General features: G+C 45.0%; 1 protein-coding gene across 1 annotated transcript in view; it reads right to left on the bottom strand.

The window, feature by feature from the left end:
* ufm1 (ubiquitin fold modifier 1) overlaps positions 1-5381 on the bottom strand; it is a 7620-nt gene extending 2239 nt beyond the window's left edge. The window contains exons 1-3 of the mRNA XM_033023413.1: positions 5288-5381; positions 2839-2895; positions 833-896 (exon numbers count right to left, since the gene is read on the bottom strand). Of these exons, the coding sequence (XP_032879304.1) occupies positions 833-896; positions 2839-2895; positions 5288-5289 (123 nt within the window). The 5' untranslated portion in view covers positions 5290-5381. The remainder of the gene's footprint in view (positions 1-832; positions 897-2838; positions 2896-5287) is intronic.
* Between the last annotated feature and the right edge of the window lie 10464 nt (positions 5382-15845).

Raw genomic sequence — 15845 nt, 5'->3', positions numbered from 1 at the left:
CCTTTTGAGAACAGATTAAACCCATGAATAATGACACAAGAAACGTGTGTCGAGAAACTCACTGCAATTTGATTTTTTTCCTTTTGCCTCTTCCGTCTAAAATATAATCCCATTGATGTCAACAATTGGTGTCAAAACCTCAAATGACTGAAATATAATGCAACCATTTCCTACCATTCCATGAGAAATAGACCTACTGCAATGTATAAAGTAATAAAGGATCTCAATAAAGTGCTTCAGGTGCTTACTAACAAAAAAACGTCTTAAAACATAATGTTAGAATTTTCCAATCCTATTAGAACAGGTGTCTAGACACTACTGCTGCTAAGTAAGTTTAGCACCTCCAAATTCAGGGACAGTTTCTCCCCAGCTGTTATCACGCAACTGAACCGTCCTTCCACAACTAGACAGCAGTCTTGAGCTACTATCTACCTCATTGGAGACCCTTGCACTATCTTTGATCGAACTTTACTGACTCTATCTTGCACTAAACGTTATTCATGTTATTCCCTTTATCGTGTTTCTGTATTCTGCGAATGGCTCGATTGGAATCATGTATAGTCTTTCCGCTGACTGGTTAGCATGCAACAAAAGCTTTTCACCATGTACACGCGACAATAAACTAATCTAAAATTGGGCATAATTGCAACTAAAATGGTGAACAATTTCATAACAACATCCTTTTTAAGGGTAGTACATTGCAATCTTAACATTGCTTCCAGTAATTTGAGGTGGGAGCGTTGGAAGACAACTGGAAAAGAGCAGATAAGGTGAGCAATATCATAACTTCACATCCCTCCTCCTGCACATATCAGTTCTGTCACACACACACATTTACCTCTTCTGCTGCAAATTTCAAAACTGCAGTGAAAGGGGTGGCATCCGGTACGCTCAATCTAAAATAATAATTAAAAAGTTTTGTTTTATTACACAAAGCTCTGTCAAAAAGAGTCATAACATGAAACAGTCCCTTCGGCTCAACTTGCCCATGATGTCCAAGATGCCCCATCTACACTAGTCCCACCTGCCCACGTTTGGCCCTTATCTCGACTAAGCCTTTCTGATCCTTGCACCTATCCAAATATCTTTTTTAAAGTGTTATAGTACCTGTCTCAGCTACCTCCCCTGCTATCACCCACCACCATATCAGTGAAAAAGTTGCCCATCAGGTTCCTATTAAATCTTTCTCCTCTCATCGCAGACCTATGTCCTCCGGTTCTTGATTCCCCCACCCGGGGTAAAAGACTGTGCATGAACCCTATTTAATCCCCTCATGATTTTATACACCTTTATAAGATCACCCCTCCACCTCCTGCCCTCCAAGCTATAAAGTCCGAGTGCCCAACCTCTCCCTATAGCTCAGGCCCTCATGTCCTGCCAACATCATCATAAATTTTCTCTGCACTCTTTCCATCTTAACAACTTGTTTCCTATAGCAGGGTGATCCAAACTGAATGCAATACTCCAAATGCAGTCTCACCTATTTAAATTATATTTCTTATTTAATAACATTTATTGAAACATCTAATGAGTGGAAATACGATAGCAAGAAAATCTGGCAGCTCATTCCAGATACGGACTACCCTCTGAGTGAAAACGTTGACTTCGATGTCCCTCTTTAATCTATCCCCTCTCACCTTAAACCTGTGCTCTCAAGTTTTAGAATCCTCTACCCTGGGAAAAAGACTGTGCATTTATCTGTGCCCCTCATGATCTTGTACACCTTAATAAGATCACCCCTCAGCCTCCTTCACTCCAAAGACAAATGACCCAGTCTATCCAACCTCTCCCTTTAACTCAAGCCCAGGTAACATCCTGATGAATCTCTTCTGCATCCTTTCCTCTTGGATGGGAGAATTCCAAAGATTCATTATCCCTTGGGCGAAGAAATAACCTGGTTATATTGTTCATTGCCATGTGTTTGCTGTCATGTTTTATCCCAACATGCGTCGGCTGGCAGTACACTGTTTGGTACTTTATCAGTGCAAAACATGGCGACACTTGTGTACTGCCTGGATTGAATGCAAAATAAAGCTTTCCACTATGTACACATGACAATAAAGTATCATTCTTTCATCATTTATTATTCAATGTGTTCAGAAGTACTAGTTTGCATCAACATTTACAAGAGTATATTCAATTCTGCAGCTCTTTCTTGGCATCAACTCATCTCTCTTTCTGTAATTGTTAAAGTTATTCCTGATAGTAGCTTAGAGATAACGTGAGGAAACAGGCCCTTCGGCCCACCGGGTCCGCGCCGACCAGCGATCCCCGCACATTAAAACTATCCTACACCCACTCTGGACAATTTTTACATTTACCAAGCCAATTAACCTACAAACCTGTTCCAAACCCTTTGAAGTGGGGGAGAAAATCGAAGATCTCGGAGAAAACCCACGCAGGTCACGGGGAGAACGTACAAACTCCGTAGACAGCACCCGTAATCGGGATCGAAACTGGCTCTCCGGTGCTGCATTCGTTGCAAGGCAGCAACTCTACCGCTGCGCCACTTTGACCGCACAGACTAAAATTTCCTTTCTAATCCTATGTTTGATAAAGTCTTCAACATTTTCTTTATCCTTACCATTTTTATTGTCCACAAATCTAACCTGAATAGCCAGACATAATAATAATAATAATATAAATAAATCCAAACTTGAAAAATTTCCCTCAGGAACCATGAAAGAGTAAATTTAAAATAACCAATAATGCTGCATGCAATGAGTTCTGTGATACAATTGCAAGGAGTATTTTAAGAACTGAGTTGCAAAAGTACCATAAAGGACTCAGAAGATAAAACCTAGGCCAAAGCTCGCACTTTAAGTCACATTCACTTACACTTTGTAGGGCAACTTTGGATCCGATGTCAGCGTGATTTTAAACGTAACTTTAGACCTAAACGAAAAGAGAACATTGATCACACGACCTGCTGCTGATTTGCCTCTGTTAAAATAATTAATCAGACGATAATTACTAAAGTTGCTATTCACTAAAGTGCGGCATTTACAGTTCACGGCTGTTAATCAATTTTTACAACTCAGTTTGTGCGTTCTAGAGTTGCAAAGTTTAAAATATTACCAGTACACTGCCTATTAATTCTACTTACATTTTTTAGGTTAGGTTTATTATTGTCACACGTACAGTGTATTGTACAGTGAAGAGCTTGTTTTGCATGCTACCCAATCAATTCAGATACTATATATTAATACAAACTCAAGTACAATAGGTAGAGCAAAGAAGAAGATACAGAGTGCAGAATATAGTTCTCAGCATTGTTGCGCATCAGTTCCAGAGACAAAGTCCAATGTCCGCAATGGGGTAGAGTCAAGTCGGACAGTGCTCCAGCTTATGGAAGGACCATTCAGAAGCCTGATACCAGAGGGGAAGAAGCTGTTCCCAAGTCTGGTGGAGCGAGCTTTCAAGCTTCTGTACCATAAGTCGGTTGGAAGTGGGGAAGAAAGAGGAATGATCAGGGTGGGACAATTTTTTGATTATTTTGGCTGCTTTTCTGAGGCAAAGTGAAGTGTAGCTGATGTCACTGTTGTGGAGTCTGGCCTGTGCGACGGAATGGGCTACATTCACAACTCTCTGTAAATTGTTGTGGTCTTGCACAGAGCAGATCCCAAACACAGCAAGGGTTAGGTTATCATTTTTTGGACAGTAGGGTTGCCACCCAATAGTATGCTGCCTTTGGTGTATCTGTAGAAATATGTAAGAGTTGTTGGAGACATGCCTAACTTCCTCAGTCTCCTGAAGTCCAGGCATTGGTGTGGTTTCTTGGCTGTCACTTCAATGTGTTTCAACATTGTTCTCCAACTACAAGCCACTATGGTGGTGTCCAGTAACATCATTCTACCAGTGGTGCTGGTTTGTAAATTAAATACCCACTCATAGGTATATAGTTGCTTGAAAGTGTCATCACAGACAGATAGGGTGGTCAAGAAGGCTGTTGGCACATTGGCCCTCGTCAGAGTATTGAGTATAGAAGTAGAGATCATGTTACAGTTGTATAAGACATTTGAGAAGCCACATTTAGAGTGTAGTGTTCAATTTTGGATTGATATGTTCATTGGAAAGATGTTGTCAAGCTGGTAAGCGTGCAGAGATGATTTACAAGGATATTGCCTCACTGATATCGAGGGCCTGAGCTATAGGGAGAGGTTGAGCAGGCTCAGACATTATTCCTTGGAGTACATGAGGGGTGATCTTATAGAGGTGTACAAAATCATGAGAATGGATTGGATAAACGCAGTCTTTTGCCCAGAGTAGTGAAATCAAGAACCAGAGGACATAGGTTTAAGGTGAGGGGAGGATAGATGTTATAGGAACTTAAGGGGCAACTTTTTTAAATTCTTTACACAAAGGCCTACGGGTAAATGGAATGAGCTGCCAGAGGAGTTAATTGAGGCAGGTACTATCATAACATTTAAGAGACACTTAGACAGGTACATGGATAGTCAAGTTTAGAGAGATATGGGGTAAATGCTGGCAGGTGTGACTAGTGCAGATGGGGCATGTTGGTCAACGTGGGCCAGTTGGCCCAAAGGGCCTGATTGCATGCTGTATGACTCTGGGACCAATGGGGATCAAAGGGGACACTGTGGAAAAAAAGGATGATGTGGTAAACATTGAAAGCAATGGCTGGTGTTTGATTGAATGCTTCATGCAGATGGTAATTAATCTGTGATATATTCAAGACACTGACTGATTCTTGTTTAAAGTAATATGGGATTTGAGTGATATTGGGTTAGTTAGGAAAGTGGCTCAGAGATCCCACCAACCTGCTCATCTTTGGGATGTGGTTGGAAACCAGAGCAATGGAAGGAAAGGCCACACCATCGTAGGGAGCGATGGGGCAGGCTAGGACTTTACACCTAAGAGTACAGGAGGCGGAGGGGTGATCATAAAGAGGTGCACAAAATCATGAGAGGAATAGATCAGATAAATGATTGTACACTCATTGTACAATAGATCAGGTAAATGTACACTCTTGCCAAGAGTAGAGGAATCAAGAACTAGAGTGGTTTAAAGTGAGAGGGATGGATTTGATATGAATCCCAGAGACAGTGAGTATATTCATCTTGTGTGGTCTTGTGTCAGTGTGAAGAAGGGTTTCGGCCCAAAACGTTGCCTATTTCCTTCCGCTGCTGGGCCGCAACCGACCGGTCTCTACCTCCCGGACCGCCAGCTGCCTGTGTCTGTCCCAGGCAGGGCCTGTGTCCCCTCACCCCCAGGACGGGGGGGCGGTGACGGTACCAGTGCCCCGGCCTCCGCATCCTTCACTCACATTTTGCCTCCCGGAGCGGCGCCCGGCAGCCGGAGCAGCACTGTCCTACGTCAGCACGTCTCCGCGCCGTCACCACGTCTCCGCGCCGCCGGCCGACCAATCGCACGCCCCGCGTCCCCGCAGCCAGGTACCCAATGGGCGGGCCCTCCTCCCGTTCACCCAATCACGCGGCTCGCACACTTCGCACGTCACCGAAAGAGACAACCAATCAGTGACCCCATGGGACACCGCGGCGCCGGCCAATGGGCGCGCAGGGACACGTCACCGCAGCAACGGGCGGCGCCCACGTGACGTGACCGTGGAGGAGCCGGTGGCAAATAAACCGTCACCGGTGGAGACGGACACAAAATGGTGGAGCAGCTCAGCGGGACAGGCCGCGTCTGGCTGAGTGTGAAGCTGGCTCCTGTCTGAAGAAGGGTTTCGGCCCGAAACGTTGCCTATTTCCTTCGCTCCATAGATGCTGCTGCTGCACCCGTGAGTGTCTCCAGCACTTTTGTCCTCCTGCCATGAAACATCGCCTGTCCATTCACTCCACAGATGCCACCTGACCCACTGACTTCCTTCCACACTTTGTGTTGTCCCCCCACTTCTACATGGTGTAGGTGTAACCACAGTACAACCTATTGCCATATCTTACATGGAACAGTGCAGCAGGAACAGACCCTTCAGCCCACAGTCTGTGCCGAACATGATGCCAAATTAAACTAATCTCTGACTGCACATGATGCCGACCAAATCTAATCTGCCTGCACATGATCCATGTCCCATGTGTCTATCCAAAAGTCTCTTAAACGCCACTTATCTGCCTCCACCACCACCCCTGGCAGCACGTTCTAGGCACACACCGCCCTCTGTAATAAAAACTTGCCCCGCATATCCCCTATAAATTATTCCCTGCTCAGCTTAAAGCTATGCTTTCACTATTTGATATTTCCATCCTGGGAGAACAGGTTCTGACAGTCTACCTTATCTGTGCCTCAATTTTATATACTACTTTCAGTGTCGGGTCGGGGGAGTTCCCACCGACATGGATACCATGTAATCCCGTGCTACTTGCCCAATGGTTGGATAGTCGGTGACTAAACCGTCTCCCCCACCTGGTTTGCCAGGTGAGGAGAGGGCTGTGGACCCCCAGCAGGACCAAAAACAAGACCTGTCAAAGGGCGGATGAGCTCCTAGCGAGCCAACGGCCATCCACACTTCAGTAGAAGTTGTGATCACTGTCGTACATAGCGTTGTGAGGCACCGTGCCCGTTGATGTTTTCAACGATGATGATGATGATGCTCAGGTTTCTCCACAACTTCCAACATTCCAGAGAAAACAGCCTCTCCCTGTAGCTGATACCCTCAAATGCAGATATCATTCTGGTAAATTAGGTAACAAAGACCCAAGAAGGGTCTGTTAGGTAACAAAGATACAAGAAACTGCAGATGCTTATATCTGGAGAAAAACACAAGGTGCTGGAAGAGCTCAGTGGGTGAGGCAGCATCTGACTAAAGAAGGGTCCCACCATAAAACGTTGCCTGTCCATTCCTCCACAGATGCTGCCTGACCCACTGAGTTCCTCCAGCACTTTGTGTTGTTCGCCACTTCTACCTGGTGTAGGTGGAACCAACCTATTGTCGTATATTTTTGTAATTCACTCTGGGAATGTCCAGCGCATGCATTGTTGCTGATGCTGCCATTTCTTGGTTCCTGGAGAGGAGGCAGGTTTTGTGTTCCAGAAATGTCTAATCATAATTACAAAAGGACAAAACGTCAACATGTAGCTGTTATAGCCCTGTCCCACGGTACGAGTTCATTCCAAGAGCTCTCCCGAGTTTAAAAAAAACTCAAACGCGTGGTAAGCACGGAGAATGAACGTAGCGGGTACGTCGGAGCTCGGGGATGTCTCTTCGCGGCTCGTAACGCTAACGGCAGGTACTCGGGAAGACTCTTTAAACGGCAGGTAAGCACGGGAAGACTTGTGAAGATTTTTCAACATGTTGAAAAATGTCCACGAGAGCTCCATTACCCTGGCCATTACCGTAAATCTCCGAGTTCGAATCAGGGCAAACTCGTGACGAGTGGCCATTACCGTAATTCTCCGAGTTCGAATCAGGGCAAACTCGGGAGAGCTAGAATTAACTTGTACCGTGGGACAGGGCTTTTACCATGAGGTATGACCCATTGAACACATTGTAGAGACCACATGGAGCACTGTGTACAGTTCTGGTCACCCAGCTATAGGAAGGATGGCATTAAGTTGGAAAGGGTGCAGAAAAGATGCACCAGGATGTTACCTGGGTTTGCGGGCTTGAGTTACAGGGAGAGGATGGATTGGCTGGGACTTTTTTTCTTTGGAGCTAAGGAGGCTGAGGGGTTACCTTATTGAGGTGTACAAGATCATGAGGGGCACGGATAAAGTGAACGCTCATTATCTTTTTTTCCAGGATAGAGGATTCTAAAACCAGAGGGCATAAGCTTGAGGTGAGAGGAGACATTTAATAGGGACCTCAGGGGCAACATTTTCACTGACGGCAGTCCGTATCTGGAATGAGCTGCCAGAGGATATAATCACAAACTTTAAAAGACATTTGGAGATATATGGATTGAAAGGGTTTAGAGGGCTGTGGCCAAATGCAGCCAGATGGCATTGGCCCTGTATGCCAACTTGGATGACATGGTCCAGATGGGCCAAAGGGCCTGCTACATATCTCAATGATCAAATGAGTAAATGTTATAAAGAAGGCTCAACCCAAAACATCACCTATTCCTTGTCTCCAGTGATGCTGTATAACCGCTACTCCAGCATTTTGTGTCTATCTTCACTGTAATTTATCAAATGTGTTCTTGTGCTGATTAACCATTTAAAGGAATACTGAACGTTTTTGGTGACTGGTCTTTACTTTCACCATCAGTGTCTATCTAAGTCTATTAAGTGTCTGTCAAGTGCCTATCAAGTCTATCTAAGTGTCAATAGGAGGTGTGGCATCCTCTTAGTTAAATATACACCATGACAGATGACCAGTTCCACTGCAGATGAGAACTTACTAATGATAATTCTAATAGCTTTCAAACTGAATTATACACTAAATAACTCCATGTTACAGACCCACTGACATCAGATAATTGACAGATCGACAAATTATTTTCACTGTTGGGGATATTTAAGAATAAAGTTGGAGGGATTTGATTTTAGTTATTTATTAATTACTACTGACAAGAAAATTGGGTGGGCTTCAAATTGGCCTACCTGCCTCTAAGGTACAATGACCAATCTGTTGAGCGTCGGGAAGAAGGTACAGAAACCTGAAAACCATGACCACCTGATTCAAGAACAACTTCTTCCCAACAACCATCAGGCACTTGAACACAAACCTCAGCAACTATGATCATCCACGGACTGTGTCTTTGGTTGAACTAAGAACTCCAGTTTTGCACGACAGGTCCACCAACAATTTTCTGGCAACTGGTGATCCGGGACCTCCTTTAATGTGGACAAAATTCCAAGATTGTACTTGAAATCCTTCTCGGAAGTCCCCCTGAAAATGTGACGTCTAGGTTGGTTAAGCTGATGAACCTCATTGGGACTAATGTGGCCGATTGGCGAGTCGAATTTTCCCCCTGCAGTCTGTTCCTGTACTGTTGGACTCCTCTCGGAGGCTGCGACCCCTGTTGGTTCGGCAGAACGGATAATCCAGAAAGGCTCTGGAACCAAGGGTGCTGGAAAATCGGTGGTGGATTATTGCTATCTAGTGTCACTGGTATTAATTTATTGTGTTATTGATTATTATATATTTATCTGCATGTTATTGTGTTTAGGGTCTGTTAAGCTGTAGCAAGTAAGAATTTCCTTCAATGGCCCAAGACCCAATCTGGCCATTGAATGGAGGAAGTAAATGATGGATTGATTGCCAATCAAGCTTTGTCTTGAATGATGTCATACTTATCAAATCAATAAAAAAAAAATTCCATGACAATTTTACGAGGATGTTGCCAGGACTTAATGGTCTGTGCTCTGGCGAGTGGTTTAGGCTGGGACTATTTCTTGGAGCGTAGGAAGATGAGGGGTGACAATAGACAATAGACAATAGGTGCAGGAGTAGGCCATTTGGCCCTTCGAGCCATTCAATGTGATCATGGCTGATCATCCCCAATCATCAACTGCCTTCTCCCCATATGCCCTGACTCCGCTATTTTTAAGAGCCCTATCTAGCTCTCTCTTGAAAGCATCCAGAGAACCTGCCTCCACTGCCCTCTGAGGCAGAGAATTCCACAGACTCACCACTCTGTGAGAAAAAGTGTTTCCTCGTCTCCGTTCTAAATGGCTTTCTCCTTATTCTGTGGCCTCTGGTTCTGGACTCCCCCAACATCGGGAACATGTTTCCTGCCTCTAGCGTGTCCAAGCCCTTAACAATCTTATAGAGGTGATCTTATAGAGGTGTATAAAATCATGAGAGGAATAGATCGGGTAGATGCACAGAGTCTCTTGCCAAGAAAAGGGGAATCGAGGACCAGAGCAAATAGGTTTAAGGTGAAGGGGAAAGGGAATCTGAAGAATAACTTTTTCACACAAAGGGTGGTGGGTGTATGGAATGAGCTGCCAGGGGAGGTAGCTGAGGCAGGGTTAATCCCAACTTTTAAGAAGCAGACAGGTACGTGGATAGGACAAGTTTGGAGGGATGTGGGCCAAACGCAGCAGGTGGGACTAGTATAGCTGGGACATGTTAGTTGGTGTGGGTAAGTTGGGCCGATGGACCTGTTTCCACACTGAATGACTATGACAATTCTGACTTCATCATATGAACAGTGTAAGCACGTTGGAGTCAGAACGTGTGTCACTTGCTACAAGATACTCAGCTTCTTGATCTGCTCTCGTAGCTACAGTATTTATATGGTTTGCCCGCACCCAGCAAGCTGTAGAATGTAACAAAGTGCAGGCTTAGAGTCACAGAGTCTTACAACATGGAAACAGGCTCTTCAGCCCAACTCATCCATGCTGATCAAGATGCCCAATGTACATGGGCCCCACCTGCCTGCATTTCGTCCATATCTCTCTAAACCTTTTCTATCCATGTACCTGTCCAAATGTTTAATTTAGTTTCTTGTCACGTGTGCCAAAGTACTGCAAAAAAACTTTTGTTGCATGTTAACCAGTCAGCGGAAAGACAATAAATGATTACAATCGAGCCATCCACAGTGATAAAGTGAATAATTTAGTGCAAGATAAAGTCCAGTAAAGTCTGATTAAAGATAGCCCAAGCGTCTCCAGTGAGGTAGATAGTGTGAATAAGTTGCCCTTCAGGTTCCTATTAAATCTTTCCCCTCTCAATTTAAACCAATGCCCTCTGGTAATTGATTCCCCTCCTCTGGGTGAAAGACTCTGTCTATTCCTCTCATGATTTTGTACATCACTATAAGATGACCCCTCAGCCTCCTTCACCCCATTGGAATAAAGTCCCAGCCTGTTCAGCCATTCACAGTATCTATTCCCCTTATGATTTTATACACCTCTATAGGGTCCTCATCCTCCTGGGCTCCAAGGAATAAAGGCTTAGCTTGCCCAACCTGCCCTATAGCTCAGGCCCTTGAGTCCTGGCAAGAACTTTGCACTCTTCTCTGCACTCTTTCCAGCTTAATGGCATCTTTCCAATAGCAGGGAGACTAAAACTGAATCCAACTCCAGGTGCAGCCTCACCAATGTCTTGTACAACTGTAACATAACATTCCAACTCCTATACTCAATGCTCTGACTGACGACTGATGCCAAAAGCCTTTTTGACTACCCGATCTACCTGTGACGCCACGTTCAATGAATTATGTACCTGCACTCGCAGAACCCACTGCTTTAGTTTTAGTTTACAGATACAGCACCGAAACTGGCCCTTCGTCCCACCAGGTCCGCGCCGACCAGCGATCCCTACACATTAACAGTATCATACACCCACTAGGGACAATTTTCTTTTACATTTACTAAGCCAATTAACCTACAAACCTTTGGAATGAGGGAGGAAACGGAAGATCTCGGAGAAAAGCCACGCAGGTTCTGGGGAGAACGTACAAAGTCCGTACAGACAGCACCCGTAGTCGGGATCGAACCTGGGTCTCCTGTGTTGCATTCGCTGTAATGCCCCTGTCCCACTTAGGAAACCTGAACGGAAACCTCTGGAGACTTTGCGCCCCACCCAAGCTTTCCGTGCGGTTCCCGGAGGTCGCAGGTGGTTACCTGAGGTTGCAGGTAGTGGAAGCAGGTAGGGAGACTGACAAAAACCTCCGGGAACCGCACGGAAACCTTGGGTGGGGCGCAAAGTCTCCAGAGGTTTCCGTTCAGGTTTTCTACGTGGGCCAGGGGCATAAGGCAGCAACTCTACCGCTACGCCACCACACCGCCAACACTCCTAAATGTCCGGTCATTCATTACAAAGATTCAGCCCTGGTTTGACTCCCAAAAATGCAACACCTCGCACTTATCCGCACCAACCTCCATTTGCCATTCCTCGGCCCACCTGCCTGGATGATGGAGATACCACTATAATTGTTGATCACTATTTTCACTGTGCAATACCACCTCTTTCAGTAGCTTGACTAAAATTGGGATGTGGAGCGTTGGTTTATGATGTGCGGCACCTGTTAGTTGATATATGCCATGTCGAATTCTCCAGATTCAATGGAGAGATGGAGTTCTCAGATGAAAGTCACAGAGAGGTGATGGTTTGGAAAGTTAATGAGCAGGACCTTGAATTGTGTGCATCTGTGTTACATTGTGAAGGACTATATTAACTGATAAACAGGAGCCCCCTGGGTTTTTCTAAGACAAAGCTTGTCTCTGGAGCTGACAAGCCGAGCAACATTACCAGACAGCACAGTTACAAACTACCTTGCAATCAAAGCACCATACAGGCAAGTCTCAACGTCTCGTCGAGCAGCTAATCAGTCATCTACAGCAGTCAATAATCAGGGTAAAGTGAAGGAGGCAGCAATTGTCAGCACAGTTACATTAAGCCGCAGCAAAACCTGTCAAAGCCAGGCACTTTCAGTTGAAGGCAAGAGACAATGTAGAAACACGGAACTGCTGATGCTGGTGAAACAAAACAAGACACAAAGTGCTGGAGGAACTCAGCGGGTCAGGCGGCACCTCTGCAGTTAATGGACAGACGACGCTTCGGGTCAAACCTTTCTTCAGACTGATTGTAGTTGGGGGACAAAGCTGGAAAAGAGAGGTAGGAGAAACAAGGAACTGCAGATGTTGGTTTACCAAAAAAGACACAAACTGCTGGAAAAACTCAGCGGGACAGGCGGCATCTCTGGAGCGAATGGACAGATGACGTTTTGGATGATAGAGTGTTGGAGCGGGGAGGAGCTGGAAAAGAGGTGGGGGGGGGGGGGGGAGAGGACAAAGCCTAGCAAGTGATAGATGGATTCAGGGGGAGTTTTGATTTGTAGATGATGGTTGGACAAAGGCCAAAGATGAAAGCAAAAAGTGGGAGATTAGGTGAGAAGAGGACACATTCCCTGCATATCCACATGCCTATCCAAAAGTCTCTTAAACACCACTATTGTATCTGCCTCCACCAACACTTCCGGCAACGTGTTCCAGGCTCCCACCACCCTCTGTGTAAAAAACCCCACATATCTCCTTTAAACGTTGCCCCTTTCACCTTAAAGCTCTGCTTTCTTGTCATTGACATTTCCACCCTGGGAAAAGGCTTCTGACCAAAGATCTGACTGTCTTATCCTATCTATGCCTCTCTTAATTTTATGTACTTATATATACTTCTATCAGGTCACCCCTCAACCTCCAGCTTTTCCAGAGAAAACAATCCAAATCTGTCAAATCTCTCCCTGTAGCTAATGCCATCTAATCATAATCGTAATTTATTAGCCAAGTATGTTTTGCAACGTATGAGGAATTTGGTTTGCCATAGTCATACCAAAAAAGCAACAAGACACACAACTACATAAAAATTTGACATAAACATCCACCATAGCGGCTCCTCCACATTCCCCACAGTGAAGGAAGGCAATCAAGTCTTATCTTCTTTCCCCCATTCCTTCTGCGGTCGGGGGAGTCAAACCATCCGCGGCCGGCGATTGAAGCTTGCACATGAAGGCAATCGAAACTCCCATGACCGTGGCGGTCGAAGCTCCTGTGGCTTGGAGCTCCGAAGTCGGTCTCTAAGACGGAAATATGACACGGAAAAAGTCGCATCTCCGTCGAGGAAAGAGATGCAAAAAGTTTTCCCCACCACCCCCCACATAATCCAAAACTGAAGATAAACTAAAACATACATTTTACAACAAACTGAAACACCAAACAGGATAAAGACGAGACAGACTGTTGGCGAGGCAGCCATTGTACGGCGCCCCCTGGTGGTATATGTGGTGGTATATAATCCAGGCATCATTCTGGTAAATCTCTGCACCCTTTGCATAGCATCTGCATCCTTCCTGTAAAGGAGGTGACCAGAACTGCATGCAATCCTCCAAATCCAGCCTAACCAAAGTCCTATAAAGCTGCATCGTGACTTCTAGTATCTGATGAGGAGAGCTTGTGGCTTCAAAGTTCATTTTCTTTAATGCTAAGTCTGTAGCAATCTTCTAACAGTAGTCATTCCACATTTCCAGTCACTTAATATGCCCATATTTTCTTTCCCATCAGTGGAATGAAAATCCAAAGAGCTCTGTATCGAGTTTGATTAAAAAAATTCCAGGGCTGTCAAATCTGAAATAAGAAACGTGCGACTGTATAATGTTGTTGGAGAGACTCCTGCAGATGTGCAAAGAATAACAGAAATGTTCACTTGTCATTGTTAGTACTTAAAACAACGTCTGTACAAGCCTGGATATTGTCTCCCTATCAGTAAGTCACCACCAATACCTCAGTTTAATATTCTATCCAGCAACCAGTAAACATTGAATAGATAATTCCAGGGCTTTCCTCCTGCGATGATGAGATGTAGCCAAGTGACAGATATTGTTCATGACAAGCTTTTATTTGTTATCATCTTCACATTCTCTACAAATTTAGAACTTGTGCACAGACTACCAGTAAGCAATGCCTCAATAACAATATGACAAAAATAGGTTTGTTACCTGGAACTGTGAGTTGCATTCACAAATACAAACAGAATAAGACACTAAGAGCTGGAGTAACTCAGTGGGTCAGCAGCATCTCTAGGAGGAGGCCTGATGGATAGGTGATGTTTTGGGGTCTGAACCCTTATTCAGTCTCTGAAGAGTCTCCATGGTTTTCATGACCTCCCTGAAGGTCATTAAAGGTTTTCAAGACCTCCCGGAAGGTCAGACTCCTGCACCTTCTTCCCGATGGTAGCAGTGAGAGCGTGACCAGGGTGGTGTGGGTCTTTGATGATACTGGCTGCTTTTTTGAGGCAGTGCCTCCTGTAGATCCCTTCGATGGTGCGGAGGTCAGTACATGTGATGGATGTTCAATGGTGAAGAAGTCAGTACCTGTGATGGACCTTCGATGGTGGGGAGGTCAGTACCTGTGATGGACCTTTGATGGTGGGGAGGTCAGTACCTGTGATGGACCTTCGATGGTGGGGAAGTCCGTACCTGTGATGGACCTTCGATAATGGGGAGGTCAGTATCTGCGATGGACCTTCGATGGTGGGGAGATCGATTTGTTGCTTTCCAGAGCCAATGGACACTTTAATTGAATTTATTCAAACCACCTCATGTAAAAATAGGCATCATTAGGAAAGAGACATTATATTAAATTCCGCAGTGTAGCACTGTAACAATTTGGAGCTGCGCTTGGCTTCCACAGGTTACAAGACATGAATTCCTTTGTTGTGCACATTGAATCCTATTTAAATGATTAGAGCACTTAGAGCAGGTAACATTTGTACATCAAGCAAGTAATTTATGCATTAAAATATGATGTTGCAATTTGTTATTGTCTAATAGCGTGGGATTTCTTCGGACCAACTTTCCTGCTGTATACTTTATTACACCACCAAAGCAACTTTAATTCATGCTCCCGCCTCTTAATATTTAATTTAGTTTAGAGATACAGCATGGAAACTGGCCCTTCGGCCCACCGGGTCCGCGCCGACCAGAGATCCCCGCATACTAACACTATCCTACACACACTAGGGACAATTTTTTTAATTTACCAAGCCAATTAAAAAGCTGGCATCCTGGTGCCATCGCAACAACCTGGAACTCAATGCTCTTAAGACAGTGGAATTGATTGTAGACTTTAGGAGAGCTCCCCCTCCCCTCACCCCACTCACCATCAACAACACCACAGTCACATCTGTGGAGTCTTTTAAGTTCCTGGGAACCATCATCTCCAAGGACCTTAAATGGGGGGCAACCATCGACTCCACAGTCAAAAAGGCCCAACAGAGGATGTACTTCCTGCGGCAGCTGAGGAAGCACAATCTGCCACAGGCAATGATGGTCCAATTCTATACGACCATCGTAGAGTCTGTCCTCACCGTCTCCATTATAGTCTGGTTTGGCTCAGCCACCAAGCACGACACCCGGAGGCTGCAGCGAATCGTTCAATCAGCTGAGAAGGTTATTGGCTGCAACTTCCCTCCATTGACG

Source organism: Amblyraja radiata, chromosome 6 (genome assembly GCF_010909765.2).
Source record: "Amblyraja radiata isolate CabotCenter1 chromosome 6, sAmbRad1.1.pri, whole genome shotgun sequence".
NCBI lineage: Eukaryota > Metazoa > Chordata > Chondrichthyes > Rajiformes > Rajidae > Amblyraja > Amblyraja radiata.
Note: the sequence above shows the minus strand (reverse complement) of the source record. Positions and strands in the feature narration are given on the sequence as shown.